Source organism: Phaenicophaeus curvirostris, chromosome 38, assembly GCF_032191515.1.
Source record: "Phaenicophaeus curvirostris isolate KB17595 chromosome 38, BPBGC_Pcur_1.0, whole genome shotgun sequence".
Classification (NCBI taxonomy): domain Eukaryota; kingdom Metazoa; phylum Chordata; class Aves; order Cuculiformes; family Cuculidae; genus Phaenicophaeus; species Phaenicophaeus curvirostris.
The window spans coordinates 1,979,364-2,006,920 of NC_091429.1; the positions used below are offsets into that span (position 1 = coordinate 1,979,364).

Below are 27,557 nucleotides of genomic sequence, written 5' to 3' on the forward strand. Positions count from 1 at the left end.
GCTGCTCGGGTGGGTGCGGGACCATGAGCGGGTGCGGGACCGGGTGGGTGCGGGACCGGGGGTCGATGCGGACACGAGTGGGTGCGGGACCGGGAGTGAGTGCGGGACTGTGAGTGGGTGCGGGACCGGGTGGGTGCGGGACCGGGGATCGGTGCGGGACCTGAGGTCGGTGCTGCTCGGGTGGGTGCGGGACCATGAGCGGGTGCGGGACCGGGGGTCGGTGCGGGCTCGGGTGGGTGCGGGACCGTGAGTGGGTGCGGGACCGGGAGTGGGTTTGGGACCAGGTGGGTGCGGGACCGGGGGTCGGTGCGGGACCGTGAGTGGGTTTGGGACCGTGAGTGGGTGCGGGACCAGGTGGGTGCGGGACCGGGGGCCGGTGCGGGACCGGGTGGGTGCGGGACCAGGTGGGTGCGGGACCGGGGGTCGGTGCGGGACCAGGTGGGTGCGGGACCGGGAATGGGTGCGGGACCGGGGGCCGGTGCGGCTCGGGCCGGGTGGTGCCCGTGCGGATCCCCGCGGCGCCGCTCCCGGCCCGGTGCCCGCTCCCCCCTCCCCCCCCCACGGTCTCCTCCCCCTTCCTGCCGGCGGCTCTTCCGCCGGAGCGGGGCAGCGGCGGGTCCGGCGCCGCCACCCGCCATGGACTGAGGGCCCCGCGGCCCCGCAGGTACCGGGACACCGCGGGGAGGGGTCCCGCAGCCCCCGGGGAGCGGGACGGGGCGGGGGCGGCGGCTCCCGGTGGGGCTCCCGGTACCGGCCCCGGTGCCACCGGCGGGGGGGTGGGGGGCAGCGAGTTCTCCGGGCTTGCGGCCCCGCGGGACGAGACTCGGTGTCCCGAGCGTTTTCTGGGAGCCCTCCGAGCGCCCGTCCCCGAGCAACCCCGGGGAAACCGGCACGGAGGGCGCGGGGCACCGGTAACCGGGGGTCCCGGGATCCCCACCCGCCCCCCCCCACACCCCGAAGCGGCCCCTGGGCTGCAAGAGGGAGCGAAAATAACGCAGCAAGGTGAGGGGGTGAGAAGGGGGAGCAAGAGGGGGACCCGGGGTGCCCCCCCGGGCTGTTCCGTGTCCCCGGGGCCGCGTCCTGCTCCACCACCGGGCTCCGCGCAGCCGTGGGGTTTCCCCGTGGGCTTCGCCGCTCGAGGCTTCGGTTCCGGCTTCCCCAAGCGGGTTTGGGTCCCTGCCGTGTCCCCCGTGTCGCAGCGCCGGGGAGCCTCCCCGGGACACGAGCCCCGCGTCAGCCGGGCTGGTGGGATGCTCGGGGGGCATCAGGAGCGGGTGGGGGGCAGGGATGCAGCCCCTGCGGTGGGAGCTGCCTCTGGAGAGAGCCTGGAGAAGGGGAGGCTGAGGGGAGAGCTCATCGCTCTCTGCAACTCCCTGAGAGGAGGTTGTGGAGAGGAGGGAGCTGGGCTCTTCTCCCAAGGGACAGGGGACAGGACGAGAGGGAATGGCCTCAAGCTGCACCAGGGGAGGGTCAGGCTGGACATCAGGAAAAAATATTCCACAGAAAGGGTCGTTGGGCAGTGGAACAGGCTGCCCAGGGAGGGGGTTGAGTCCCCTTCCCTGGAGGGGTTTAAGGGATGAGATGCTGAGGAACATGGGTTAGTGATTGATGGGAATGGTTGGACTCGATGATCTGGTGGGTCTCGTCCAACCTGGTGATTCTGTGATGATTCCTCTGGCATCCGTGGTGGGCATGGATGCATCTGCTGCGTCGGGAGCTGCATCTCCTGTGGCATCGCTGAGCTGCGGGGCTGGGAGCTGCGGGCTTGCCAGGCTGCCCTGGGAACGAGGGTCCCTCCGTCACCAGCCCTCTGCTGTTCCTCCTGCTGCCCAGCTTCTATCTCCCTGAGAGGTGCTGAGGGCCATGGGTTAATGATTGATGGGAATGGTTGGACTCGATGATCCGGTGGGTCTTTTCCAACCTGGTGATTCTAGGATTCTACAGTTCCCTGGTCTTGCAGGGGTGCAGACAGAGCAAGCCCCGCGCGGCCTCATCCTGCCATGGTGCAGGAGGCTGGAGCTGGGCACGTAGGCTTCTCTCCCGGGAACCTCCGTCCAGCGTGGCCCCAGCTGGGATGTTGTTGTGGGAGCTGGATCTTGGCAGGGAGAGAGGCTCGTCCCGCAGAAGAAGCGGAGCAGGAAAACACGGAAATTGTTTGGGGTGGAAAGGAAATGGGCTGGGCTGAAGGATCTGCTGAGACCGATACCAGGAGACTGGGACAGGGCTGTCCTCCCCTCTGAGCCTTTGTCCCCTGGGCTGGCAAGGAGCTGGAAGCAAGAAGGAGGAGCATCTCCAGCAGGCTCCTAGCAAATTCAGGCATGCCCGTGTTTCCAGGGTGCCAGCCAGCACCTGAGCAGAAATACAGGTTCAGAATGGGGAGGGAGGGTGGGGATCACGTCCTGATGGCCAAGCGAAAGCTGCTTTTTCAGCTTGGATCGCAGCAGGGGTGTTGAGGAGATCGGGGCATCACCTCTGAGCATCACTGGTCCACGAAGCAGGACTTGGGGCTCTGGTCCTGCTGCATCGCCCGCTCCTGCGGGACGCAGGAGCGGGCGATGCAGCAGGACCAGAGCCCCCAGAGCCATGCAGCCGCCACGAGAGCCCTGGGCGTGTGCCTCCTCCTCCTCCTCCTTCTCCTCCGACAGGGCGTCCGGAGCCGAGTTGGCAGGCAGCCTGGCGCAGGCCACGCCGCGGTTGTTTTGCGCTCGCTGCGCTGTTGCCCCAGTGACGCTGGCTTCCTTCCCCTCGCATGGGTTCTCCACCTCCGCCCCTGCGCCTCGGCTCTCTCGCTCGCCGCGCGGCCGAGGCCTGCGGGAAGGCGCTGCCCGCGGGTACCCAGCGTGCCAAGCCCCAGCTCGGCTTTTTTCTTCGGGAACGGGGGCACCGGGTGCTGTGCTGGCCTCGCATCCGAGCTGCGAGCTCCTCGTGCCCCTGCGTCCCAGCGCGGGATGCCATCTCTGTCCCCACCGGCTCGGGATAAGGGGCAGCGAGGGGTGCCCGGTGACCTCCTCGCGGGCTGAACCCCCGGAACGCGGTCCCGGTGGGGGCTGGAGGGGGAACGTGGCAAGGAGGGAGGGAATGAGCTGCTGGGAAGACGCTTGGCGTGGGCAGGAGGAGAGGGAGCAGGTGACACCGCGGAGAGGCCAGCGAGGGGGGCTCTGCCAGGGCTGCAGCCTTGGGGTGAGGTGGGAACCTGCTGTGACCCCCCCCCCCCCCCAACCCCAGCCCAGGACTTCCCTGTGGAGTTTCCCATCCCACGCCTCGTTCCAGTCCTCCTCTTGTTTTCCCTGAGCTCTGGAGCCACCGTTCCAGAGGGGTGATGGGGCACGAGAGGAAGGCGCCTTCCTCAGGGATGGCTGGGGAGGTTTGGGGGAGCAGCCAGGCAGCCCCAGTGAGACCCCCCCAGCAGAGCAGTCGCGCTGCGCCCTGGGGTTTCCCACGTTTTCTGCTCCCAGCAGCTCTCCCAGCTTTCCTGTGCCAAGACCGGCAGCGCTCACCCGCCCCTCCACTTCTCCTTGTGCACCACCCATGGCAGGAGGTGCAGGGATTCCCCGGACATGTGGGAAACTGAGGCACAAGTGGGCTGCCTGCCCGCCCAGGATTGCCCAAGAGGCTGAGCCTGGATTGGGCTTCCTGCTCCTCCTCCTGAGCAGCAGGTTCAGACGCTGGAAGGAGCTGGAGCTGGGCAGAGAGCTGGGGGCTCTGGGCACTGCAGCCACCTCCCAGCTCACGTCGCCTCCTGTTTCTCCGTAGGTGACTATTCCCAAGATGTCCCTCTGGAGCGTCGTCTCCCAGATGCCACCAGAGGAGTTCAGCGGCCTCTTCACCGAGTTTCCCCGCAGCCTGCGCTGTCTGCTGGCTGAGTGGCTGGAGAACCAGCCCTGGTGAGTCCCCCAGTGCAAAAGGAAAGGGGGCTGGAGGCAGGAGAAGAGTGACAGGGGACAGGACAAGAGGGAATGGCCTCAAGCTCCACCAGGGGAGGGTCAGGCTGGGCATCAGGAAAAAAAATTTCACGGAAAGGGTCATTGGGCAGTGGCAGAGGCTGCCCAGGGAGGGGGTTGAGTCCCCTTCCCTGGAGGGGTTTAAGGGCCGGGTGGACGAGGTGCTGAGGGACATGGGTTAGTGATTGATGGGAATGGTTGGACTCGATGATCCGATGGGTCTTTCCCAACCTGGTGATTCTATGATTGCTCCCAGGGTCCTGTCCAGGGGACGGGGCTGCAGGCAGGTCTGGGTCAGGAATGCTTGCAGTGTAGCCTAGAAAAAGCCCTGCGAGCGCAGAACTGGGTGTGGATGGAGCTCCTGGAACCATGGGCAGAGGGTGCAGCCTCCTGTGTGAAGTGGATCAGGGTCCTTTAGCACCTGCAGGGTCTGGACTGCTTGGCTCGGTCTGCAGTGGCAGCGACCACGGGCACAGCTCCTGGTTGTGCCTACGACAGCTCCCCCAGGCTTTCTAGGGCGCTTCCCCTGGCGTGGTGCAATGACTGGGATGCAGGAAAAACCCCCGGCACGTCCTCCTGCCTGGTGGGGCCGTGGAGGGCGTGAGAGGAGCAGCACACGGGGCTGGGGTTTGGTGGTGGGCGAGGGGCTCGCGGCACGGCGTGGGATGAGTCGTGGTGGAGGTGGGTGGACAAACACAGCAGCGGGGGCTCCACGTGAAGCCATGTCCTCTCCAGGGAGCCACCTCATCCCCCTCAGCGCAATTCACCCTTAGTCATGCAGCATTTTTTCCTTGGAAATCCAGCCAGCGCTGGGTAACGCACGGGAAAGGCAGGAGTCCCTTCCTCCTCGGAGCGAGCGTGGGGCACGGGGTGGCACAGGGGAGGGTTCGTGCCCTTCCACTCAGCCCTTTCTCCTCTCTAGGGAGTTCATCAATGGCTCAGACGCCTTCTGCACCAGCATGGCCAGCGGGATGCTCTCAGCGATGCTGGAGAAGCTCCGCGGCTTGGCCGGCAGCGAGGGGCAGCCGTGCCAGATCCTCCAACAAGTCAACGGCATCGAGGTGCTTGGGGACCGGGTGTGGGGCCCATCGGGGCTGGGATCCATCTGGCTTCCAGCGAGGATTTGATTATTTTCTGCTTTAGATTTGCTGGTTCAAGCGCTCGAAGGGCCGATGCTCCAAGCTGGTCCTCTCTTGACGCCCGTCTCGAGGCCAGTGCCACCCGTGGGCAACTCAGGCAGGCGCTGGGGCTTTCGGAGCACTTCAGGGGGACAAAGAGGGGGTTCGTTTGCCCCTCAGGGGTGACCCCCAGCAGTTGCAGTTCCCCTGCTCTGCGTTGCCCCCAGCTTTCAGCCCCCAGAGCTGCCCCATCCCAGCCCGGAGCCAGACCCAGTGCCCACGCAGCCACCTCAGCAGCTGTTCCCCATTTTCTGCTCGAGCGTTTGATTTCTCCTTTCTCCGGGCCGTGTTAGCTGCGTTTCCTCCTGCGTCTGTGCCTGCGCTGCTGGGTTTCTCTCCGGGCTGTTCCTCTGCGCTCTGGCTGAGCTGCGCTGTCTCTCTTCCACCTTCTCTGTTTGCAGATGTAACCCCTGCCCTCTCTCTCCTGCCTGCGGAGCTTTAGCGTGAGGGCTGAGTGCTGCTCGCTCCCAGCGCCCCGTTCTGCTTATTTATTTTTTTTGGTAACAGACAATTTTAACATACAACATTTGGGAAGGGGGCGACCTTTGCTTTAGGCAAAACTTCTAGGGAAGGGGGGGTGACCTCCTCAAGCGAGGCTGCTCCCGGCTTTTGGAAGCTGGTGTGGGCCCAGGCGCAGATGTTTCGGCTTTTTTTCTTTTATTTACAATGTTCAGGAAGAGGCACCCTCCCCTGCTCCCTCATCCCGTAAGAGCCAACCCTCCTTCCTGCAGCGCTTCTTGCCAGGAGGCTGCTCCTTGCCGAGCCGGTGGTGCCGCGCGCCAGCGATGGGAGTTGGGTGCTCAGGGCTAGAAAAGCGGCTGCGGGGAGGGAAAAACCAGCCGATGAGAGGCTCAACCTGCACTTTTTGTTCTCTGAGCCCTCGAGTGGCCACGATGGCCCCTGGCAGAGCCCCTGTGCCAGCCCAGAGCTGCATCAGGACGTAGGGTTGGGTGTGGAGCTGCTGCTAAGGCGGCGCGGGAGCCCACGGAGCAGCCGCGCGGCGGTTCAGCGTTGCGCTCTGCTGCTGTTTTGGGAAGTAGCTAATTTGGGAAATGCACAAGGGCCGGAGGAGCTGGCGCAGGGCGCACGGAGCTGGAGCCAACAGGGAAATTCCTCTCCTTGTTTTCGGTGGAAAGCATTAATCCACCTGGGCCAGGGAGGCTGGGAGAACCCTCACCAGGTGTCCGGGGCTCGAGGAGATGCTCGAGGAATTAGAGAATTTGCTTTGATTTGGATTTTTTTTTTAGTTTTTGGTTGATCCATATTTTTTTATACAATTTAAAGCAGTGTGAAAGCTGGAAATGAGCTGGGGTTTGTCTGACCCCGGTGTGACAGCACCATTCGTTGCAGGGAGGGGACCCGAAACGCAAGAAGGGGCTGGGAAGGAGGTTGGAATGGGGCTGGAGTGGGGTGGGAAGGGGCTGGGATTGGAACTGGGGCACCCTGTTCTACCCACTGACACCCCCTTTCCCTGCAGAACGCCTACAGGCAGGACCCACTGCGACTAGCGGCCGTGCTGAAAACCATCCTGGAGGGCGAGAAGGCGGCCGTGCTCAAGAGGGTGCGTGGTCCCTACCCCGTCGCGAGGCACCCCCTGCTCTGGGGCTGGACCCCGCTCACCCCCACTCTGCTCTGCCCCCAGGACCAGCACCTGCCCCTCAGCTTCCACCGGAGGCAAGAGGAGCTCAAGTTCAGCCTGGGGCTGCAGCGGCTGCAGCACCGAATCCGCGAGATCCAGGCGCTGTGGGAGCGGGATGGCCCCCCAGGTGAGGGGACGGCGCAGGATGGGTCCCAGCGCGCTGGGGGGCTGCTGGGGGGGCGCAGTGAGGGCAGTGTGTCCGTCCGGGGTGCTGGGCAGGGCAGGGTGGAAAACAGGTTGGAAAGCCGGACCCGAAGAGTTGTGGTCGATGGAGTTAACTCCAGCTGGAGGCTGGTCACAAGGGGTGTCCCCAGGGCTCAGGGCTGGGTCCAGCCCTGTTCGACGTCTTTATTAATGACCTGGATGAAGGCATCTAGTGCACCTTGAGCAAGATTGCGGATGACACTGAGCTGGGTGGAAGCTGGATCTGCTGGAGGGTCGGGAGGCTCCAAAGGGATCGGAACAGGCTGGATCCATGGGCTGAGACCAACGGCAGGAGGGTTAACGAGGCCACACGCCGGGTCCTGCACTTGGGGCACAACAACCCTGAGCAGCTCCAGCCTAGGAGAAGTCTGGCTGGAAAGTGCCTGGAGGAGAAGGACCTGGGGGGGTTGGTTGAACAGGAGCCAGCAGGGGCCCAGGGGGCCAAGAAGGCCAAGGGCATCTTGGCTTGGATCAGACCCGGCGTGGCCAGCAGGGCCAGGGAGGTTCTTCTCCCTCTGGCCTCGGCCCTGGGGAGACCGCTCCTCGAATCCTGGGGTCAGTTCTGGGCCCTCCCCACAAGAAGGATGTTGAGGCTCTGGAGCGAGTCCAGAGAAGAGCAAGGAAGCTGGGGAGGGGGCTGGAGAAGAAGAGGAGCGGCTGAGAGAGCTGTGGGGGGTTTAGGCTGGAGAAGAGGAGGCTGAGGGGAGACCTCATTGCTCTCTGCAACTCCCTGAGAGGAGGTTGTGGAGAGGAGGGAGCTGGGCTCTTCTCCCAAGGGCCAGGGGACAGGACAAGAGGGAATGGCCTCAAGCTCCACCAGGGGAGGGTCAGGCTGAACATTAGTTAAAAATTTTTCACAGAAAGGGTGATTGGTCCCTGTCCGAGGCTGCCCAGGGAGGGGGTTGAGTCCCCATCCCTGGAGGTATTTAAAAGACGGGTGGGTGAGGTGCTCAGGGACATGGTTTAGTGGCAGATAGGAATGGTTGGACTCAATGATCCAAGAGGTCTTTTCCAACCTGGTGATTCTATGATTCTAACGGGGCCGTCCGTGTCCTTCCTCCTCAGCCGCCCTGCAGCCAAACATGCGGGACCCACAGCTGAAGACAGAAGGAAAGACCCTGGAGAGCGTGAGTGGGGTTTTGGGGTTCCAGGGGTGGGGGAAAGCAGCAGCCCTGCCTGCCAGGGGGCTGCAAACCCCAGCGTGGGGTTGGGGAGGTGGTGTGGGGCTGGGGTGTGTGCCTGGGGGATGATGCAGAGCAGAGCCCCACGGCCAGCGCTGCCCCCCAGGAGCTGCCCACCATGATCCTGGAGGCCGTGAAAGAGCTGGAGGTGGCCAAGCAGCAGGTACTGAAGAGGATCCAGATCTGGAAGAGGCAACAGCAGCTGGCAGGGAACGGGGCCCTCTTTGAGGAGAACCTGGCTCCGCTGCAGAAGAGGTGAGGTGGCACAGGGATGGGGTTCCAGGACCACCTTGCTGCTCCCTCTGCTTTTCCCACTGGCCTGAGGAGCTCCAGGAGAGCCGTGGTCCGGCTCTGATGTGGCTGAGGACGCCCCTTTCCCTGTGGTTTTCTCGGAAGGTGTGAGAGCCTGGTCGAGGTTTACTTCCAGCTGCACCAGCAGGTGATGGCGGCGAGCGCGGAGCTGGGGCCCGAGCTGCTGCCCCGGCTCCTGGAGAGGTTCACCGAGGTGTTATCCAGCCTGGTCAAGAGGTACCAGAGGAGCGAGGTGGCTCTGCAGGAGCTGGGGCCGAGCTGGTGGGGTGTTGTGCCAGGCACCATCGTCTCCCTTTGTCCCCCAGCTCCTTCCTGGTGGAGAAGCAGCCTCCGCAGGTGCTGAAGACCCAAACCAAGTTCCAGGCGAGCGTCCGGTTCCTGCTGGGTCCTCAGCTGCTGAAGGCATCGGCCAAACCCTACATGGTGAGGGCTGACATGGTGACGGAGAAGCAGGCGCGGGAGCTGGCGCTCAGCGCCTACAGCAACACCCTGAGGTGAGCAGCCGGCTGGGCAGCGCGGCGCTGAGGGGGCTGCCACCCCAGCACCCCCTGACCCTCCCGTCTGCCCAGCGAGAGCACGGGGGAGATCATGCACAACGTGGTGGCCCTGGAGACCAACCCCACCAGCGGGACCTGCTGCGCCAACTTCAAGAACGTGGTGAGTGCCGCCAGCGAGGGGCTGAACGGAGCTGGGGATCCGAGGCCGGCGCTTGCCCAGGGGTGTCACTCAGCTCCCTTAGAATCAGAGAATCACCAGGTTGGAAAGACCCCCAGGATCATCGAGTCCAACCATTCCCATCAATTGCTAACCCATGGCCCTCAGCACCTCGTCCACCCGGCCCTTAAACCCCTCCAAGGAAGGGGACTCAGCCCCCTCCCTGGGCAGCCTCTGACACTGCCCAGTGACCCTTTCTGTGGAAAATTCTTAACTGATGTTCAGCCTGACCCTCCCCTGGTGGAGCTTGAGGCCATTCCCTCTCGTCCTGTCCCCTGTCCCTTGGGAGAGGAGCCCAGCTCCCTCCTCTCCACAACCTCCTCTCAGGGAGTTGCAGAGAGCAATGAGGTCTCCCCTCAGCCTCCTCTTCTCCAGGCTGAACCCCCCCAGCTCTCTCAGCCGCTCCTCTTCTTCCCCAGCCCCCTCACCAGCTTCTCTCACCTTCTCTCCAGCTGCTGAAGAAGATCAAGCGCTGTGAGCGGAAGGGCTCCGAGTCGGTGACCGAGGAGAAATGCGCCGTGCTGTTCAGCACCACCGTGGCCCTGACCCCCAGCAACCTCTCCGTCCACCTCCAGGTACCAGCCCTTCTCCTGCAGGATGGGGCAGGGCTGTGGTTTCCCTCGGGGGGGGTCCTGGCGCTGCCCCCCTGCTCCCCTTGGGGCTGAGAAGGGCTCGCTCTGTGGCCCCAGGTCCTGTCCCTGCCCATCGTGGTCATCGTCCACGGGAACCAGGACAACAACGCCAAAGCAACCGTGCTGTGGGATAACGCCTTCTCCGAGATTGTGAGTGCCCCGGCGAGGGATGGAGCTGCAAGGCGAGGGAGGGAGCTTCCAGCTCCCCGAGGATGGAGTTGGGATGGGAACGGCCACCAGGCTCGAGCAGGTTGTCCTGATGCCACCTGGCCCTGTCGCAGGACCGAGTGCCCTTTGTGGTGGCCGAGCGGGTGCCCTGGGAGAAGATGTGCGATACGCTGAACCTGAAGTTCATGGCGGAGGTGCAGACCACCAAGGGGCTGCTCAAGGACCACTACTTCTTCCTGGCCCAGAAGATCTTTAATGACCACAGCACCAGCCTCGAGGACTTCCAGAGCCGCAGCGTCTCCTGGGCCCAGTTCAACAAGGTTACTGGGAGGGCTGAGCAGAGTAGACTGGGGGCTGCGTGGCCCTGGGGGGCCTCACACCCTCTCCCTGCCCCAGGAGATCCTGCCTGGTCGGGGATTCACCTTCTGGCAGTGGTTTGATGGAGTCCTCGACCTCACCAAGAGGTGCCTTAAAAGTTACTGGTCAGACAGGTGGGTGCTCAGGGGCCAGGTGGGTTTTCACGGCTGCTCCAGGCCAGACCTAGGGAGTCCTGGTCCAACTCTCCCATCTGTCTGTCCCTCCAGGCTCATCATCGGCTTCATCAGCAAGCAGTACGTCTGTAAACTCCTGAGCACGGAGCCTGACGGCACCTTCCTGCTCCGCTTCAGTGACTCCGAGATCGGGGGCGTCACTATCGCTTATGTCATCCGGGGCAAGGATGGTGAGAGGGGGGACAGGGGCTGGTTTCGATGCTGAGAAAGCTGGGGGTGTTTAGCCTGGAGAAGAGGAGGCTGAGGGGAGACCTCATTGCTCTCTGCAACTCCCTGAGAGGAGGTTGTGGAGAGGAGGGAGCTGGGCTCTTCTCCCAAGGGACAGGGGACAGGACAAGAGGGAATGGCCTCAAGCTCCACCTGGGGAGGGTCAGGCTGGACATTAGGGAAAAATTTTTCATGGAAAGGGTCATTGGTCCCTGTCCGAGGCTGCCCAGGGAGGGGGTTGAGTCCCCTTCCCTGGAGGGGTTTAAGGGGTGGGTGGACGAGATGCTGAGGGACATGGGTTAGTGATTGATGGGGATGGTTGGACTCAATGATCTGGTGGGTCTCTTCCAACGTGGTGATTCTCTGATTCTGTGTCGGGTGTTATGGAGCCCCGTGCCGTGTCTCCCCTCAGGCTCCAGCCAGGTGGAGAACATCCAGCCCTTCTCTGCCAAGGACCTGTCCATCCGCTCTCTTGGTGATCGCATCCGGGACCTGGTGCAGCTCCGCAACCTCTACCCCAACATCCCCAAGGACCAGGCGTTCGGGAGTCACTACAACAGTGAGCGGCCGGGGGTCCCCGGGCTCCCCGTCTGCTGGGGGAGGTGGGAGGGAAGAAGGATTTGGGACCTCTGCTGGCCCCAGGGCTCGGTGGGGCAGGGAGAGCTGGCACCGCCTGGCCCCACGCTGGCTTCATGGCTTTCTCTCTTCTCCGAGCAGAGGAGCAGACGGGCAAGGACGGCCGGGGCTACGTCTCCACCGCTATAAAGATGACAGTGGAAAGCGAGAGGTGGGCGCATGGGTGAGGCCGCGGCCGGGCTGGGGTGTGCGCGGGCGCCTCGATCTGTGGAAAAAAGGATTCGTAGAGTCCTCAGCAGGCGTGTGTCACTGCTGGGTGGGGGGATTCCTCACCAGGCAAAAGAGGGACCTGCCAGCGAGCGAGGAATCCCCCGTGGGTAGCCCGAGTCGACGCGCCGCCCGCTCCGTGCAGCCAGAGCTGAGCTGAGCGAGTCGGGGACGATGCTTTTGCAGGGACCAGCGGCCCCCGAGCGCTGTGGGGGCTCCCCCCGAGGTCCCCTCCCCTCAGGTGTTCAACCTGCCCATGCTGCAGCCCGAGCTGCACCCCGAGAGCCTGCAGTCGGTGCTCAGCCCCCTCTGGTGAGTGCCCAGCTCCGTGCCCTGAGCGCGTGTGCTCGGCTGGGAAGGGGCTCGAAACACCCTCAGCTACCAACCTCTTGCTCTGCTTGCAGCCCCCCTGCTCCCTTCTGCCCCCAGCCCGTCCCCACGGGCTACCCCCCAGCCGAGAGCGGCATCAACAGGATGGTCTCGGACAGCCTCGCACCCTCCTTCCCCAGGTAGGAGCAGTTTTAGGGCTGGGAAGGGGACCCAGTTGGGGCTCAGGCACTGTACCCCCAATTCTGAGCTCCTGCTTCTCGCTGCAGCGCGTCCCCGATGCTCTCGCCGCCCCTGGTCCTGGACCCTACGCTGCCTCGCTGCCAAGACCTTGCCTTCCAGAACCCCGGGTAAGACCCAGCGCGTGGCTGGAGGTGGGGGGGACCCTGCCCCGTCCCCCCCTTTCTCTTAATTTCCTCCTCGCCCTGGTGCAAGCAGACCTGGAGGGACCTTCCCCAGCTTCCCAGTGCTCCGCGTTACTGGGGGTCCCTACAGAGCCCCCCCCCAACCCAAGCGTTTCCCCGCTCTGCCTTGGGGCTTGGGGTTGGGGGGCAGTGAGGTACCCACAGTGCGACTGTTTGCCCCCCCCCAGCCCCTTCATGCCCAGCCAGTACCTGCCGGGGGGGCCCTCGCCGGAGCCGCAGGATGAGGAGATGCCCGAGCTGGCTGCGTTCACGCCGCTGGTGGACGCGCCGCTGCAGAATTCCCCACGGTGGTAAGTGGGGGGGGGTCAGCAGAGGGGATGCTGGAGATTTGGGGGGGGGGGGGCTCCATCACCCCATCACCTCTCTTCCCCAGGATGCCACCCAGCATGGATCTGTCCCCGGGCTCGGATTTGGATCAGTTCCTGCAGGAGCTGCCCCTGGAGGGCCCTGTGCTGGGCCCCCCCTTCACGCCCCCCCCGCAGCGCAGCGTGTACCCCAGTCCCAGCGCCTCTTGCTGGGGGCTGGGGGAGGCTCGGTGGGATGACAGCATCCGGCCAGGACACGCGTGAGGTGGGGGGGGACATCAAACCCTGAACCCCCCCCCCACAAAACACCACAGCCTTATCTGGCTTCTTGGACTCGATGGGGTGGAAAATCTAGCAGGGGAGGGGGGATTTCACAGAGCAGGGGGGGGAAAGCACTTTGGGGTGATACCCTAACCCCATCTTTGCCTATACGCTGCACTTTGGAGCACAGGGGTGCTGCTAATCCCGCCCTCCCCCCCCAAAAGTGGGGTCCGCAGGCCTGGGGGGCTGAGTGGGGGGGGGGCTGGCAGTGGGGGTGCCCCCAGCGCGGTGCCCCCCCCCCAGCCCACGCTGAGCTCAGCCCCACAGGCCTGGGATGACTCAGCTGCGCGGGTGGGAGGCGGCAGCGGGAAACACGCGGGGGCGGACAGACCGACGGACGTGGCAGCCGCTGCGCAACAGGGCCCCCCCCCCCCCCCATCCCCCCCCAACCCGGGCTATGGGACGCTGGGACCCCCACACTGGTCTGGGGAGGGGGACATACCCCCTTGCACCCCCACACTTGGCACTTGCTTTGGGGTCTAGGAGTTGCCCCCCCCCCCCAACCCCAGGCCACAGCAGGGGGAGGGAGCTTAGGGGGGGGGGGGGCAGGAAGATAAGCCATAAAATAAAGTTTTATTCCAAAATAACAAAATAAATAATCTACTGTACACGTTACAAAGGAAGAGTCGCTAATGCTCTAAAAAGACACCACACAGTCCTAAAGTGGGGGGGGGGGGGGGACCACACACCCCGGGGGGCTGGGCATGGCTCATGGAAACGGGGGGGGGGGGGAGCAACAGGCACCCCAAGGGGTTAGAAAGGGGGGGGCAGCGCTGGCCCAGTGCCCATCAAACCCTGCTTGCTTCGTGCTGGGAGGGGGCAACGTGTGACCCCCCCCCAGTATGGGGACCATGCAGGGCAGGGTACGCAGGCAATCGAGGCGGGGGGGTTGTTGGAGCTGGGGATGCTGGGGGTGGGGGGGTTGTTGGAGCTGGGGATGCTGGGGGTGGGGGGGTTGTTGGTGCTGGGGATGTTGTGGGGGGAGTTGTTGGAGCTGGGGATGCTGGGGGTGGGGGTGTTGTTGGTGCTGGGGATGCTGGGGGGGGAGTTGTTGGAGCTGGGGATGCTGGAGGGGGGGATTCTTGGTGCTGGGGATGCTGGAGGGGGGGGTTTAAAGCCAGAATGCTGCACACAACCAGCAGGGAGGAGGAAGGGGGGGGGGGTCGCAAGGCGTGGGCATAATGCGCTGGCACGTGCGCTGCGGGGAGAGGGGGGGGCTGGCGGCTGCAGCGCGGGGGCTGCGCGCCCACACCCTGTGCCCGGCGTGGGCGGCATCGCTGACGCGGGAGCACGCGATGCCGCACGTGGCTCGGGTGCTGGTGGCGAAGCGGCCCTCGCCTGCCTCTTTTACCCGGGGTTTTTGGGGTGGGGGAGGGTGGGGGGGGGTCAGCACGAGGTGGGGGACACCGATAGGATGGGGGGGGGGGGGGGCACGGGCAAGGGGGTCTGTACAGCGGGCTCGGGGCCGTCCCGGTGGGTCGGGGGTATTGCTGCTGCGGGGAGGTGTATCCTGCCCCCGCTGAGGTAAGCAGAGCAGTGTTTGGGGGGGGGGGATGGGGCATTTGGGGGGGGCTGTGGCTAAGTTCTCCCCCCCCAGCCCCAGCTCCCCATGCCCCTGCGCTGCTGGCACCCGTCCCCCAGCACGTTATTGCTTTGTTAATGGTGGGGGGGGTGCTGCAGGGGTCTCACTGCCGGCTGGTCTCTTGCTCCACTTTGATGGTGCCGCGGGGGGGGTCCGGGGGCACCGGAGGACCCCGCTCTGCCAGCCCGTCCTCAAACTCTGCGGGGACAGGGGAGACGGTCTCAGGGGGTGATGAAGAGATGGAGACCACCCTATTCGTATCCTCGCACCCCCTCACCCCATATCAACACCCACCCACCACCCCCAAACAAGGTGCTTACCTGGTGCTGGGGGCTTCCCAGGCAGGCAGGGGCTGAGCCGCCCCACGCGCTCGTGGGACACGAGTCGTGCCAAGCGCAGCCCCTCGTCCATCAGCGTTTGCTGCAGGATGTGGCGGCTCCAGAGCCCGTGGGGCGCGAGGCCGAGGGGCGCGTCGGGGGGCACGCCAGGCGGGGGGGTCAGCCGGGGACAGGCACCTGCCCCTGTGACGAAAGGATGAGGGTCAGCAACAAGGGGCTGGGGGCAGCTGCCACCTGCTCTTGGGTGCCTCGGAAAGGCAAGGGGCCCCCCCAAACCCTACAGGCACCCCCCGTCCTCACCCTGCAGGTGCCCATCGAGGCTCTCTCCGGAGATGCTGCCCGCGTCCTCCTCCAAGCTGGCTCGGTACGTGGCTCCGGGGGTCTCCGGCCCCACCAGCAGCGGCAGCACCTCGGGGCGGCTCTGCTCTCCGGCCTGCCAGGAGCACGGAGATAAGCACAGGGCACCCCAAAAGGGCCCCAGCTATCGGGGGGCTCCATGCCCACTGCCCCAGGCCGCCCAGGGCTGCACACGCAGCAGCAGCCCCACGCAGAGCCACCACCCCTCACCGCCCACGCGAGCCGGCGTGGGCAGCCCCGGGCACGCGGCACCATCCCACCCACGCTCACGGGTGTGAACACCTGCACACGCGTGTGCAACCCCTGCATCCACGTGCACCTTGCACCCCTGTGCATCCCCCTGCAGGCCCATATGCACACGCACCACCCTGGCACCCCAGTGCATCCCCCTGCTACCCCGTGTGTGCATGCACCCCCTGGCACTCCTGTGCATCCCCCTGCAACCCCACATGTGTGCACCCCCTGCACCCCTGTGTATCCCCCTGTGACCCCACGTGTGCACCCCACAATCCTCTGCATCCTCCTGTGACCCCACGTGTGCACCCTGCACCCCTCTGCATCCCCCTGTGATCCCACATGTGTGCACCCCACAACCCTCTGCATCCTCCTGTGACCCCACATGTATGCAACCCTATGCATCCCCCTGTGACCCCACGTGTGCACCCCACAACCCTCTGCATCCTCCTGTGACTCCACACGTGTGCACCCCACACCCCTGTGTATTCCCCTGAGACCCCATGTGTGCACCCCACAACCCTCTGCATCCTTCTGTGACCCCACATGTGTGTACCCCACACCCCTGTGCATCCCCCTGCGACCCCACATGTGCATGCACCCCCTGCACCCCTCTTCTGCATGCACCCGTGACCCCACACCCCTCTGCAACCCCCTGCGCCCCCACATGTGCACCCCCTGCATCCCTGTGCACCCCCCTGTGACCCCACATGTGCATGCACCCCCTGCATCCCTGTGCACCCCCTTGTAACCCACATGTGCATGCACCCACTGCATCCCCCTGTGACACCACATGTGTGCACCCCACACCCCTGTGCACCCCCCGTGACCCCACACGTGCATGCACCCCCTGCATTCCTCTGCAACTCCACGTGTGCACCCCATGCGCCTCTGCATCCCCCTGCAACCCCACGTGTGCACCCCACACCCCTCTGCATCCCCCTGCAACCCCACGTGTGCACCCCACACCCCTCTGCATCCTCCTGTGACCCCACACCCCTCTGCAACCCCCTGCGACCCCACATGTGCACCCCCTGCATCCCTGTGCCCCGCCCTGTGACCCCACATGTGCATGCACCCCCTGCATTCCTCTGTGACCCCACATGTGTGCACCCCACACCCCTCTGCATCCCCCTGCACCCCCCTGCGACCCCACATGTGCATCCCCCTGCAAGCCCACATGCACCCCCTGGCACTGCCCCCCACTCCTTCACACGCGTGTGCACACCCTGCATCCACGTGCATCCCCACACCCCCCTGTGCGCCCCGAGACCTTATTGCACCCCCCTGCATGCGTCTGCGCACACGCGCCCAGCCGCCCGGGTCCCACAACCCTCCACCCACCTCCTGCTTGAGCCGCTTGGCCGCGGTGGCCCCGCTTTCCTCGGGATGTGCCCTGCGTGGGGGGGGGAGGCGAAGGAGCTGCGTCAGGCATGGGGGCGGCCGCGCAGAGGCCCCACACCGGGCACGGCTCCACGGCTCCCGCCGCGCCGCGGGCAGCGCCAGCCACGGCGAGGAGCGTGGGCAGCCGCCCGGGCAAGGTGCTGCATCCCGCGGAGCGTTGGCACAGATGGAGCCGGGGGTGGCAAAAAGGGGGGAGCAGCCGGAGAGCGAAGGGAAAAGACACCCCCCCACCCCGCCAGCTGCAGCTCCCGGCAAGCAGCGGCTTCGTGGGAAGGGGGCAAGGGATGGGGCAGCCCCCCTGGAGCACCCAGCATCGCCCCCAGCCCCATCATCTCCTCCCTCAGCACTTGGCAGCCCAGCCGCCCTCTCCACCTCCCACACCACAAAGAGCCCATGCAAGGAAAAGGGGTGAGGGATTGGAAACGAGGGGTGACAGTGAGACCCTCCTGCCGTGAGGAGGGGTCTGCCAGGTGCTCACCTGGCGCCCTTGAGCGAGGACAGGTAGGTGCTCTCCCGTGCCACCTGCCGCGAGAGCGAGAAGAGCTCGACGCGCCGCAGCAGCAGCGAGTTGTCCCGCAGGCAGAACTGGGCGGCCGCCTCGTTGATGATGAGCTGGGGACAGAGAAGATTCGTGAGCAGGGATGGAGGTGCCCATGGACCCCACGGCTAAGGCAGTGGTGGCTCCATGCAGGGAGATGCTTCCGGCATGGGACCTGACCCCGGCTCCATCCCATGTGTGCTGGAGCTGCCAACCCAACCTCCACGTCCAGAGCTACCTCATCCTGCGACCCTTAGAATCGTAGAATCACCAGGTTGGATGAGACCCACCGGATCATGAGTCCAACCATTCCCATCAATCACTAACCCATGTCCCTCAGCACCTCGTCCACCCGGCCCTTAAACCCCTCCAGGGAAGGGGACTCAACCCCCTCCCTGGGCAGCGTGTTCCCTGGCACCAAAGCCCACGGTGACTCCCACCTCATGGAGCGTGAGCTGCTTGCCCTCGCGGCGCCGGGTCTCTCCGCGGCCGTAGATCGCGCTGTGCCGGCGGATCTCCTCCTCCTTGTGCCTGTCGCCATCGTCCAGCTGGAAGATGTGCCCCACGGCTTTGGCCAACTTCTTGTTGAGCTTGAGCAGCGCCCGCAGCTCGGCCTCGCCGCCGCGGGGGTAGCTCTGCAGCAGCCTCTCCACGCTCTCCGCCACCGTCCGCACCAGCTCCGGCTCCAGCGCCTCGGTGCCCGCCGGCTGCTCGCCCGGCGAGAAGGGGGGACCCCCCGGCTCTTCGTCTCCGCCACCCTCGGACTCCGGGGTGCTCCTGCCCGGCCACAGCGGTGCTGAGGGCGACAGCTTCTCGGGGGGCTCCGTGGGGCTGCGAGCCGGGGGCGTCCCGGCGCTGCCGCCCCCTTTGCCCGCGGCTTCGCCGGGGCTGGCGTGCCCGTTGCTGAGCGCCTTGCGGCCGCCGGCTTCAGAAAGCTTGAAGAGAGGGATGCTGCTGACGGGCACGGCGGGCACGGGCTGGCTGAAGAGCCCCGGGTTGGAAGCCCATTCGCGAAGAGCTTTCTGCAGGCGGCGGACGTGCAGGGGTTTGGTGGCCATGCCCACCAGGGCCATGATCTCCAGGAATTCCTCCTCGCCCGCCTCGCAGAGCTGCTGCACGTCGTCCCCTCCTTGCTGGATGAAGGTCTCGTAGTAGCCCAGCAGGTTGGCGCGTTGAAGCACCCGGTACAGCTGCAGCTCCCCCAGCGTGCGCGGCAGGGCCATGGCGAGCCTGCCGGACGGACAGACAGACGGATGGACGGGCGTGAGAAGAGCCCCTCGCCACCCCTCGTCCCAGGGGCACAAGATAATGGATGGACAGACAGACATGCAGAAGCTCCCTCCTCACCCTCTGGTACAGAACAGAGGATGGACAGACAGATGTGCATTGGTATGGGACAGATGGACATGCAGGAGGAGCCCCCTCCTCACACTTCGGTACAGGACAGAGCATGGACAGATGGACAGGCATGAGAAAGCCCCTCCTCACCTCTTGGCCCAGGATACAGGACAGAGGACGGACAGACAGACAGGCATTGGTATGGGACAGGGGATGGACAGACGGACATGCATTGGAATGGGACGGGATGGACAGACGGACGTGCATTGGTATGGGACAGGGGATGGACAGACGGACATGCATTGCAATGGGACAGGGGATGGACAGACGGACATGCATTGGAATGGGACAGGGGATGGACAGACAGATGTGCATTGGTATGGGACAGGGGATGGACAGACGGACATGCATTGATATAGGACAGGGGATGGACAGACAGACATGCAGGAGAAGCCCCCTCCTCACCCCTCGCTATGGGACGGGGATGGACAGACAGACATGCAGGAGAAGCCCCCTCACTCTTTGGTATGGGACAGGAGATGGACAGACAGACGTGCATTGGTATGGGACAGGGGATGGACAGACGGACATGCATTGGTATGGGACAGGGGATAGACAGACGGACGTGCATTGGTATGGGACAGGGATAGACAGACGGACGTGCATTGGTATGGGACAGGGATAGACAGACGGACATGCAGGAGAAGCCCCCTCACTCTTTGGTATGGGACAGGGGATGGACAGACAGACGTGCATTGGTATGGGACAGGGGATGGACAGACGGACATGCAGGAGAAGCCCCCTCCTCATCCCTCGCTATGGGACAGACAAACAGCCAGCCAGCCAGAAGCCCCCTCCTCACCCCTTGGCGCAGGGGTACGGGGTGGGGGAGCACCGGGGGGAGTGGGGGGGGGGGTTGTTGCAGCACATTATGGGGCTTTTCAGGGTCCCCCCACCCCACTGGTGCCCAGGCCCCCCTGTGCCCCCCCCGGCTGGTACCACAGCCCCCCAAGACCTGGCACAGACACGCTGCCACCCCCCCCCTCCTGCTGGGGTCGGTACCCCCCCCCCCCCGACACCCCCATCCTCATCCCCGAGGCCACGGGGCTGCTGATGCCCCGGTACCCCAGACTCATCCCCCCGCTCCCCCCCCCCAACCCCGTACCCCAAATCTCTTACCGCTGTCTGCGGCCGCCGTGCGCCCCTAGGGGAACGAGGGGGGCTCTGGTATTGGGGGTCCCGGTGCCGGTCGGTCCCGGAGCTAGGGGGGGTCCCGGGGCTGGAAAGAGGGGAGGGCTCCCGGTGCCGTCGGTGCAGCGGGTCCCGGGGCTGGAGGGGGGTCCCGGTGCCGGGAGGGGTCCCGGTGCCGTCGGTGCAGGGGGTCCCGGAGCTTGCGGGTCCCGGGGCTGCTGGGGGGAGGGGGAAGGGGGGGGTCCCGGGGTTTTGTGGGGGGGGGGTCCCGGGGCTCTCGCTCCACCGTGCCGCTCGCTCTGCTCGCCGCCCACACGGGCGGGACCGAGAAATAGCAGCGGCCCCGGCTGCGCGGCGTGGGCGGCCCCGGGGGCGGGACCCGCGGCTGCCGCCCCCGCCGGGACCGCGGGGGAGAACGGGGGGTGGGGAACGGCGGCGGCTAAAGAGGGGGGGGGGGGAACCGAGCGAGGGGCACCGGGAGGGAACTGGGGGGAGACACCGAGGGGGTCGGTAGCACCGGGAGGGAACCGAGGGGAGACACCGAGGGGATCGGTAGCACCGGGAGGGAACCGGAGGGGTGGGGGAAGGGCAGCAGCAGGAGGGAACCGGGGTTTGGGGGAACGGCAGCACCGGGAGGAAGCTCCGAGGGGATCGGTAGCACCGGGAGGGAACCGGGGGGAGACACCGAGGGGATCGGTAGCACCGGGAGGGAACCGGGAGGAGGCTCCGAGGGGATCGATAGCACCGGGGGGAGACACCGAGGGGATCGGTAGCACCGGGAGGAGGCTCCGAGGGGGTCGGTAGCCCCAAGAGGGAACCGGGAGGAGGCTCCGAGGGGATCGGTAGCACCGGGAGGGAACCGGGGGGAGACACCGAGGGGGTCGGTAGCACCGGGAGGGAACCGGGGGGAGACACCGAGGGGGTCGGTAGCACCGGGAGGGAACCGGGGAGGAGTGATGGGGGTTACACCGTGGGGGACCAGGGTAGCTCCGTGGGGAACGGCAGCCCCGGGGTGGGGGGGTGTCACTGCGGCGGGCGAGGGTCTTAGAACCTAGAGGGAAGCGGGGACCGGGGCTGGTGTCCCGGGGGTCTTGGGTCCAACACGAGGGGTGCAGGGATGGACACCCCCCCGCCCCCCCTTTTTCCCAGTGCTGGCGCCCCCTGCTCGCTCTCCGCCATCATTAGGCTTCAGAGTGAACACACCCCGCCGAGCGACAACAGTTCCCGATGTGTGTGTGGGGGGGTCAGTCCTGGTCCCGGTGGCTCCACGTTATTTATACCGCACCGGGGGCCGTGACGGGGCTGGATGGGGGGGGGGGGGAGGCGGGGGAGTAGGCCCAGCGCCCCCCCCCCCCCACCTCCCCCCACCCCCGGGCCCGGGCGACCGGCGCTGTCCCCCTCCGCGCTCCCTCCGCCCCCGCTCGCTCGGCTGACGCACATCCCCCGCCCACGGGCCCCGGCGCTTCCCGGCTCCGCCGCCCACGGGGAGCGGAGGGAGGAGGAGAGAGGGGGGAGGTGGAACTGCCCGGGCCTGCTCCTCGCCCACGGGCGGGGGCCCGCGCTGGGGAGGACGGACAGACGGACACGAGGACCTAGACCCTCTTTGGCCTGGGGAGATGGGAAGGACCCTTCCTCCTCCTCCTCGTCCTCCTCCCCCCGGTACCGGGGTCGCTCCAGCCCCACGGCTGCCCCGCTCGCCCCCCCCCCCCCCCCCCAACCGCGAGGTCCCTTGACAAAAACAACGCGTGGCCGCTCCGCGATAGGCGGGGAGGCCTGTCAATCACCCGCGGGGTTGCGCTCTGATTGGCTGAGGCGCACGCCTGTCAAAGCCGTTGCTAAGGCGGGGCTCGTGGTTGCTACGGGCTGGGCGCACCCATTGGTCGCAGCGCGCACGAGGGGGCGGGACCAAGGGTTGCGCTGCGCTGATTGGCTGCGAGCCCCGTGGCTCCGCGCGGCCGGGGGGGGGCGTTGGCACCGGAAGCGGCACCGGAAGCGGAAGTCGGCGGCGAGGCCGCGGCGGGAGGGATGAAACCGGTGGCGGCGCCGCGGCTGCTTCTGCCACCGCTGTTCTTCCTCCTCCTCTTGCCGCTGCCGCTGGGGGGTGCAGGTGCGCCGGGGAACCGGGGCATCTAGGCTGGAGCGCCCGGAGCTGCGGCCCTGCTGCCGTCTCCTCCCTCCCGGCGCCGTCCGTTGCTCTGAGGGCTGCGGCCCGGTTCTTTCCGTGCGGGGGGTGCTACCCGGTGGCCTAGGGCAGCGCGGTTTGTCTCCGGGGAGCCCCAGCGTGGCCTACCGCTCGCAGAGAGCGCTCCGGGGCCCGTGGGCACTGCCGGACGGGGCGTTAGGCCTCTGTGTTGGGGGCACCGGGATGGGGAGCGGTGGAGGGTGGGATATTTGGCCTCTCTCCGTCGGGATCCACCGCTCCATGGGCAAGGAGTGCAGGAGGATGAGATGTTTGGCCTCTCTCTGTTGGGATCTACCAGTGTGGCTGGGCCCTGCACGGGGTTCAGAGCCTCCTTCACCTCAGGAGCACATTCGTGCTAGAGTTGCAGTCAAATTCAGTATTCCTTGAGATGAGGTGGCTCTAAAACTGAGATATAGACTGGAAAGAGGAGCAGGGGATGAGGCTGTGCTGCTTTCCAGTCTCTGGAGTGGGGTTATCCCAGAAACCAGCCAGATAGCTTGTTCCAAGGAAAAGAGAGGAGGGGTTTTACCTTTATCCATTCAGACCATTGGGAAGGGAAAGCAGAGCTGTGTGTTTTGGTGGATGAAGCAAACAAAACAGGGGCCTCACGTTTGATCTGCGTTGCTGAATCCCTTTTTTCTGCTCCTTGCTGCACAGGTGCCAGGGAATCGGTTGTCTCGCTCCAGGAGGGCCGCACGTACCGCCACACAACTCCACAGCGTTTCTGCTACACCAGCACGCGAGCCCCGCAATGGCACGATGTGTGGACACGGATGAAGGTGAGCGGAACAGGCAGGTCCTCCCGATCCAGTCAGGCCCAGTATCTCCAGTAGCCACATTCCTGTGTGTTTCCCTCGCCTGTGCAGATCCGAGTCAACAGCAGCCGGATAATCCGAGTCACCCAGGTGGACAGCGAGGAGGAGCTGGACAAATTCAACATGTGGAACGTTGTTTCCTCCTTCCTGAAGGAGAAGCTGAACGACACCAGCATCGACGTGGATCTCTACAGCAACAAGACCTGCCTGAAGGTTGAGCTGCTGGAACCTAGCACCGAGTACTCCGTCATCCTCTTCCGACGTGCGTCTCCTCTGGGGGGGCTTAAGGAGGGGTAGGTGGGTGTGAAGGGGGCAAGGAGATGCGACCAGGAGAGCTCACAGTGAGGGCCATGGGTCTGGTTCATCCTCAGGAAGACGAATGGGCCTTTAGAGGGGAGCGTCTCTGTCCGTGGGGTGTAACGTGAAGGAATTCACTTGGGGTTTTGTCTGGAGTGCTGCCCCTTCCCAGCCCTGGTGACCATGCAGCAGGCAGGAGCTTGAGCCAGAGAGCACTGTGCCAGCTTCCTCTCAGCCTGGACTCGCTCTCTTTCCAGGCTTTGACCCCAAGCTGTTCCTGGTTTTCTTCCTGGGGCTGCTGCTCTTCTTCTGTGGAGACACACTGAGCCGGTGAGCTGCCTCCTTCCCACGAGCTGGGGACAGGGAGGGCTGGGGGGCAGTGCCTGGCTCTGCAGGCTCCCAGGGTTGCTCCCAGGTATCCATGAGCCGTAAACCACTTTGTGCACGTGTGTGATCCCTGCAGGAGCCAGGTCTTCTTCTACTCGGCGGGGATCAGTTTTGGCTTGCTGGCCTCACTGCTCATCCTCGTCTACGTGATGTCCAAGATCATGCCCAAGGTGAGTGCCGTGGGCGAGGGGTCTCACAGCGTTCTGTGCTGATGTCCTTGTTCTGGAGTGCCCAGGTGGCCAAGAAGGCCAAGGGCATCTTGGCTTGGACCAGACACGGCGTGGCCAGCAGGGCCAGGGAGGTTCTTCTCCCACTGGCCTCGGCCCTGGGGAGACCGCTCCTCGAATCCTGGGGTCAGTTCTGGGCCCTCCCCACAAGAAGGATGTTGAGGCTCTGGAGCGAGTCCAGAGAAGAGCAAGGAAGCTGGGGAGGGGGCTGGAGAAGAAGAGGAGCGGCTGAGAGAGCTGGGGGTGTTTAGGCTGGAGAAGAGGAGGCTGAGGGGAGACCTCATTGCTCTCTGCAACTCCCTGAGAGGAGGTTGTGGAGAGGAGGGAGCTGGGCTCTTCTGCCAAGGGACAGGGGACAGGACGAGAGGGAATGGCCTCAAGCTCCACCAGGGGAGGATCAGGATGGATATCAGGAAAAACTTTTTCCCAGAAAGGGTCATTGGGCCGTGGCAGAGGCTGCCCAGGGAGGGGGTTGAGTCCCCTTCCCTGGAGGGGTTTAAGGGCCGGGTGGACGAGGTGCTGAGGGCCATGGGTTAGTGATTGATGGGAATGGTTGGACTCGATGATCCGATGGGTCTTTTTCAACCTGGTGATTCTATGATTTTATGGTGGGAGCACTGGCACGTGTGGCCTTGGGCTGTGGGCCTGGCTTTGTGTGGAACAAGGCTTAGCAGCTGGGGGGCTGAGCACTGCCTGCCTTGAATTCCCCGTCCCCTCTCCTAGAGAAGCCCCGTGTACCTCATGCTGGTGGGAGGCTGGTCCTTCTCCCTGTACCTGCTCCAGCTCATCTTCAAGAACCTGCGGGAGATCTGCAAGTCCTACTGGCGGTACCTCCTAGGTAGGTAGGAGCCCTTTGAACTCACTGGGTCACAGCCCACCTGGCTCCTACAGGAGCCACAACGCGCTGGTGGAAAAAAAGCCTTACACAGGGGAACAGTTTTCAGATGAAAGAGGGGAGATTTAAATCAAATCTGAGGAAGAAATGTTTTCCTGTGAGGGTGGGGAGGCCCTGGCCCAGGTTGCACAGAGAAGTTGTGGCTGCCCCATCCCTGGAGGGGTTCAAGGCCAGGTTGGATGGGGCTTGGAGCCCCTGATCCAGTGGGAGGTGTCCCTGCCCATGGCAGGGGTGGGACTGAATGGACTTTGAGGTCCCTTCCAACCCAAACCATTCCATGATGCTGTGATTCTATGATTAAAATTCTGCTGCAGATGTTGCTCTTGTGCTCTGGAGAGAAGCAGGCTCTGGTGCTGGATTTAACCGCTGTCCTGGCGGGTGCTGCTCAGCTGGCTGAGCCCGCCGGTTCCTGCCTGCTCAATCCCTCTTGCTCTCCCCTAGGCTACCTGCTGCTCGTGGGCTTCCTGAGCTTCGGCGTCTGCTACAGGTACGGCCCCCTGGAGAACGAACGCAGCATCACCCTCCTCTCGTGGGCCCTGCAGCTCCTGGGGCTGCTGCTGATGTACTCGGGCATCCAGATCTATCCCATCGCCTTGGCCGCGGTGGTCGCCGCCGTCTGCACCAAGAACCTGGACTACCCCCTGCACTGGGCCTTCGCTGCTTACAGGTGAGGGCTGCTACCTGTTCCCAGTGCCGTGGGTCCTGGATCGGCTGCAGGATGGAGTCTGTGTCGCAGAACCAGGGTGGGAACCTCCAGGGTGGGAACCTTCCTTGGGACGGAGGAGTGGAGGCCTGAGAGATGCTGTCAGCACCTCCCACCCTGCCCTGGCTCCTGTCCCAGTGCTAACTGGTGCTGCTCTCTGGACAGGAGAGTACGGAGCGCCAGGCTGGCGCCGAGCCCCCCTCGCCTGCTAACAGAGGAAGAATACCGGCTCCAGGGCGAGGTGGAGACGCGCAAGGCCCTTGAGGAGCTTCGCAACCACTGCAGAAGCCCGGATTTTTCTGCCTGGACCGCGATCTCCCGCATCCAGTCTCCCAGGAGGTAAAGTCTCCTGGTGGTGTGCTCGGGGGTAGCCAATTCCAAAAGCCAAGGGCCGTGCCGTGCTGTCATCTCCCTGTCTCTTAAAGCTAGAGATGAAGCATGGAAGGCCTGTGGTGTGGGGTGTGTAGTGGGAGAAGGATGGATAGTGCCTGATCCCAGCAAAGAAATGCATCACCCCAGCTCCTGGCATGCCAGGGCCTTGCTGGAGGCCACCAACCCTGCACTGCTTTGTGGCTTCTTTGCAGGTTTGCTGACTTTGTGGGTGGTGCCTCTCACGTCAGCGCCAAGGAGACCTCTATCCACGAGCGGGAGTACGGCCTGGGCGGCATCTTCCTTGAGCAGCAGCTATTCGAGGAGGAAGAGGAAGATGAGAAGGAGGAAGATGATGAGGAGGAGGAGGAGGGCTGCTTGGACGGGAATCACATGAGCTGGTTCCTGCCCAACAACCATCTGGCTGCTGATTGAGGTCAGGATGAGAGGCAGAAGCCCTGTTGCTTCCCCCTGTCCCGACACCTGCGGGTTCGCCAGGCCCCGATTGCCAGCGAGCGTCTGCTCCTGGCACCTCGATCCCGCCCCGAGCAGGGCTGTGGCAGGGCCTGGCTGAGGAACGAGGGGGCTGCCGCCCTTGTCTGCCCCAGGCAGCTCCTACCAGGCTGTGGGGTGGAAACTTTTGTCAGCGCAGCTCTGGGTGCTTGAGGAGATGGCAGGAGCTGCTCCCAGCAGGGAACACGGGGCAGGCACGGGCTGTGCTGGTGGCGAGAGGTGGGATGCTGGTTCTACCAGAAGCGGGGGACTAGAGCCACCCTGGCTTTTTGTGTGGGTGCTTTTGAGCTTCCAGAGCACCAATCGCAGGGGCAAGACCCTCTCCCTAGGCCTGGGTGCTGGTCTGGCTCCTGAGAACAACTTGGGCCCTGTCCTTGGGGCTGCTGCTGTGGCCAGCGGGCAGGAGCCCCCTCCTCACCTGCTGCCTCCAGCATGGAACGTGCCTGTGGAGATGGAACAAAAGGACTGTCTCACGTGCAGGAGCCAGTGAGGGTGACGTGCACAGAGAGAACTTCGGACCCGTCCCACCGGTAGCTGCGTGCTCTGTCTGCTGCCAGGCTCTGAGGAGGGTGTGAGCAGTGCGTGGCCTCCTCCTCCTCCTGCTGTTACCAAAGATGCCGGAGGGCTCCACCAGGCTGGGCTGTGCCTCTTTGCCTTGGTTTAAATCCCTCGTGGATACCAAAAACTCCAGCACCTCCCTGGTGGAGATGCGATGTGGTTATCCCCTCTGCTGCTGCGGAGCTTTAAAGGCGGCTGTGAAGTCTTCCTGGTGTCCCACGTGCCCGACCCTGTTCCCCTCGGCTCCTGCGATGTGGCAAAGCCTCTGCCAGGCGGTCCCTGTGCTGAGGATGAGTGTGTCTGTGCTTCCTCCTTGCTGGTGGGTCCGGTTCCAGCAGCTCCCTGGCCCCTCAATCTGTTCTGCGGGGCCTGTTCCCACCACGCTTCTCTCCTGGGATGGGGCCAGAGCTGGCCCTGGCGGTGTTCCCGCTCCTCACGCTGGAGAGGGGTCTCTGTTCCCCAGCAGAGCTGCGCCAGAGCTGGGGAGGACACCCCACCCTGTGCAGGTTTCTCAGGAATAAAGCTGCCTGGGGCTGGGATCCTGCAGCCCAGCCCTCGCCCATGACAGAGCTTTTCGCCTTGGTTTGTTTCTGTCACACGATTGCTCCTCGCTCCTGCTGCGCTTTCCTTGTTACTGCCTTGCTCCCCTCTCCCTGGTTAACAACTGATTGTAATTTTAAT

General features: G+C 64.8%; 3 protein-coding genes across 3 annotated transcripts; 2 read left to right on the forward strand and 1 right to left on the reverse strand.

Annotated features, from left to right (window-relative positions):
• Positions 1-585: 585 nt before the first annotated feature.
• On the forward strand, positions 586-13,567 carry STAT6 (signal transducer and activator of transcription 6). The gene is made up of 22 exons (XM_069879654.1): positions 586-664; positions 3,754-3,884; positions 4,864-5,002; positions 6,597-6,680; positions 6,762-6,885; positions 8,028-8,089; positions 8,250-8,398; positions 8,540-8,671; positions 8,761-8,949; positions 9,025-9,112; positions 9,622-9,744; positions 9,859-9,951; positions 10,083-10,289; positions 10,366-10,460; positions 10,554-10,690; positions 11,140-11,286; positions 11,445-11,514; positions 11,757-11,882; positions 11,975-12,079; positions 12,167-12,247; positions 12,490-12,612; positions 12,696-13,567. The coding sequence occupies exons 2-22, from the start codon at positions 3,769-3,771 to the stop codon at positions 12,889-12,891; spliced, it is 2,586 nt and encodes an 861-aa protein (XP_069735755.1). The 5' UTR covers positions 586-664; positions 3,754-3,768; the 3' UTR covers positions 12,892-13,567.
• On the reverse strand, positions 13,503-21,108 carry NAB2 (NGFI-A binding protein 2). The gene is made up of 7 exons (XM_069879657.1): positions 19,919-21,108; positions 17,842-18,631; positions 17,342-17,475; positions 16,804-16,855; positions 15,169-15,301; positions 14,851-15,051; positions 13,503-14,728 (listed from the first exon to the last, which is right to left on the reverse strand). Exons 2-7 carry the CDS (start codon positions 18,622-18,624, stop codon positions 14,634-14,636), a joined length of 1,398 nt encoding a protein of 465 aa, XP_069735758.1. The 5' UTR covers positions 18,625-18,631; positions 19,919-21,108; the 3' UTR covers positions 13,503-14,633.
• On the forward strand, positions 19,329-27,557 carry NEMP1 (nuclear envelope integral membrane protein 1). Its single transcript, XM_069879444.1, has 11 exons — positions 19,329-19,372; positions 21,868-22,037; positions 22,770-22,891; positions 22,979-23,189; positions 23,482-23,554; positions 23,688-23,781; positions 24,562-24,676; positions 25,175-25,400; positions 25,602-25,775; positions 26,021-26,241; positions 26,799-27,557. The coding sequence occupies exons 1-10, from the start codon at positions 19,329-19,331 to the stop codon at positions 26,238-26,240; spliced, it is 1,449 nt and encodes a 482-aa protein (XP_069735545.1). The 3' UTR covers position 26,241; positions 26,799-27,557.

Bases quoted from the DNA above. Each gene is read 5' to 3' on its own strand.
- STAT6 (XM_069879654.1), top strand. From the start codon at position 3,769: ATGTCCCTCTGGAGCGTCGTCTCCCAGATGCCACCAGAGGAGTTCAGC. The intron at 5,003-6,596 runs GTGCTTGGGGAC...CTTTCCCTGCAG, and splicing joins AACAAGTCAACGGCATCGAG to AACGCCTACAGGCAGGACCC. The intron at 8,672-8,760 runs GTACCAGAGGAG...TTTGTCCCCCAG, and splicing joins TTATCCAGCCTGGTCAAGAG to CTCCTTCCTGGTGGAGAAGC.
- NEMP1 (XM_069879444.1), top strand. From the start codon at position 19,329: ATGCATTGGTATGGGACAGGGGATAGACAGACGGACGTGCATTG. The intron at 22,892-22,978 runs GTGAGCGGAACA...TCGCCTGTGCAG, and splicing joins ATGTGTGGACACGGATGAAG to ATCCGAGTCAACAGCAGCCG. The intron at 25,776-26,020 runs GTAAAGTCTCCT...GCTTCTTTGCAG, and splicing joins CGCATCCAGTCTCCCAGGAG to GTTTGCTGACTTTGTGGGTG.
- NAB2 (XM_069879657.1), bottom strand. From the start codon at position 18,624: ATGGCCCTGCCGCGCACGCTGGGGGAGCTGCAGCTGTACCGGGTGCTT. The intron at 16,856-17,341 runs GTGAGCACCTGG...CCCCCCACGCAG, and splicing joins TCCTCGCTCAAGGGCGCCAG to GGCACATCCCGAGGAAAGCG. The intron at 14,729-14,850 runs GTAAGCACCTTG...CTGTCCCCGCAG, and splicing joins TGGGAAGCCCCCAGCACCAG to AGTTTGAGGACGGGCTGGCA.